Source organism: Trichinella spiralis (genome assembly GCF_000181795.1).
Source record: "Trichinella spiralis strain ISS 195 chromosome Unknown Scfld3531, whole genome shotgun sequence".
Taxonomy (NCBI): domain Eukaryota; kingdom Metazoa; phylum Nematoda; class Enoplea; order Trichinellida; family Trichinellidae; genus Trichinella; species Trichinella spiralis.
The window spans coordinates 1-1,667 of NW_003530470.1; the positions used below are offsets into that span (position 1 = coordinate 1).

The 1,667-nt window shown below is 31.0% G+C and overlaps 1 protein-coding gene across 1 annotated transcript; it reads left to right on the plus strand.

Annotated features, from left to right (window-relative positions):
- Positions 1–80: 80 nt before the first annotated feature.
- On the plus strand, positions 81–187 carry Tsp_13849 (hypothetical protein; the record flags this gene model as incomplete). The annotated part of the gene is made up of 1 exon (XM_003367870.1): positions 81–187. A coding segment is annotated over one exon (107 nt), but the record flags the coding sequence as incomplete, so codon positions are not given.
- Between the last annotated feature and the right edge of the window lie 1,480 nt (positions 188–1,667).

Here is a 1,667-nt window from a genome sequence, read left to right on the forward strand (position 1 = left end):
ATTTCATGAATCGAGAAAAGGTTGTTCTTTTGATTTTCTTATCATAAAATAAATGGTATTTTTTTTTGTTTAATTTTCAGATAAAGATTACGAAGGTTCTGTGCATCAGGCTGCGCCATTGAAGACTTTGCAACAAGCGATCACTGGGAGCATAGTGTTTTCAAACATGACCGGCTTCAATTCTTAATCTAGATGCTGAGTTGCTGTCGTGGCGTATACTGTATGAGATTGTGTGCCTCTTTTTATTTTGTGTGTTTGTTTGTTGTTCCAGCTCTAAATTTTATTCTCCATTTACTGTATATGCCGATTTGATTGACAGATAAAATTTGTGCGGTTCCCTTTGGCAAACTTTTTTCACCTGTTCGCTGCTGAGGTGAAAATTTCGATTACTTAGGCAACTTACCCGGAAGGTGAACATTTCATACACCTTCAGTGTCAGACAGAAATGCTAAATAATGCAAACGTTGTTGTCTTCAAATATGCTAAAGTATACGAGCCGAGGCAAGATATGGCCTTACTCAACTTCACTAAATACTGTTATTATTATTCAAAATTTATTAACATTCATTTCGAAACAGACTTATGAAAATTTTTTTAATATAAAAAATAATAAAAAAGCAAACAAAAAATCCCAGAAATAAAATTGTGATTGTTATGATATGTAAAAAGGCATTTTAAAATAATAAAACAGTTTTACTATTTTTGCATGCATTGTTTTTACAATGACGGGTTGAAAATCAAATTTAATTACATATAAAACTTGTTTATAAATTCAACATATTCAATCACTATCTTTAAACAACTGTCGAAATATTCCCATCCTCAGTTATAAATTACAGTACTTTTTGCAAGTTGAAAATACTTTTCAAATTTCCTATTCATTCCGATATTTCCTGTCTATCATCGATGACGATTAATTTAATCTGGTCTGGTATTAAATGCGCAAAATTTAACATAATGACCGTAAGGTGATGGACAATGAACGCAATTTACGAAGCATCTTTTATTTTGTATTATCAAGAATTATGAATTCAGTTTTTACAAAAATAACCATTCGTGACATTATATTACAGTACACATTACAATTTACTATATATGAATATCAAAAGCAAAAGGCTATTATTTAGCAGTAATATTTGAATTCACTTTCAAAATGTAACATATTAGAATTTGTGAAACAATGATAAACAGCCAAGAATTGCAGTGATTTGAACGGCACAATATTTGATGTAAGTCACGAGGAAACTTCAACCAATAGCTCATCTCGGAGCAATGCACCAATCACAGTGAAGATTGATGCGATTGGTATTTGAATAATTAAATTCGCTATCACGTGATGTGGAGACATTCATTACGATAAGTGGAAACGAACGCTACTCATTCAAAGTTGAAAAGTTGACGATTGTTGGCATATTTTTAATATTCTATCATCACAGAAAGTTCTATTTTATTCTTTTCTTGATTTTTTTAACCAAGATTAATATTCTCAGTTTAACTAAAGATTAGGTACAATTTGATTACTGTGCTTACTGTAAATCAGCGTTCATTTGCCCAGTAAACTGTTGTTGCTGTTCTATTCTCAACTTGTATTGCTTCCAATGTCTCAACAAAGTAAGTATTGTTGTTATATTATGTAAAATGTTGATCGTAGCATCGAATCCACCACA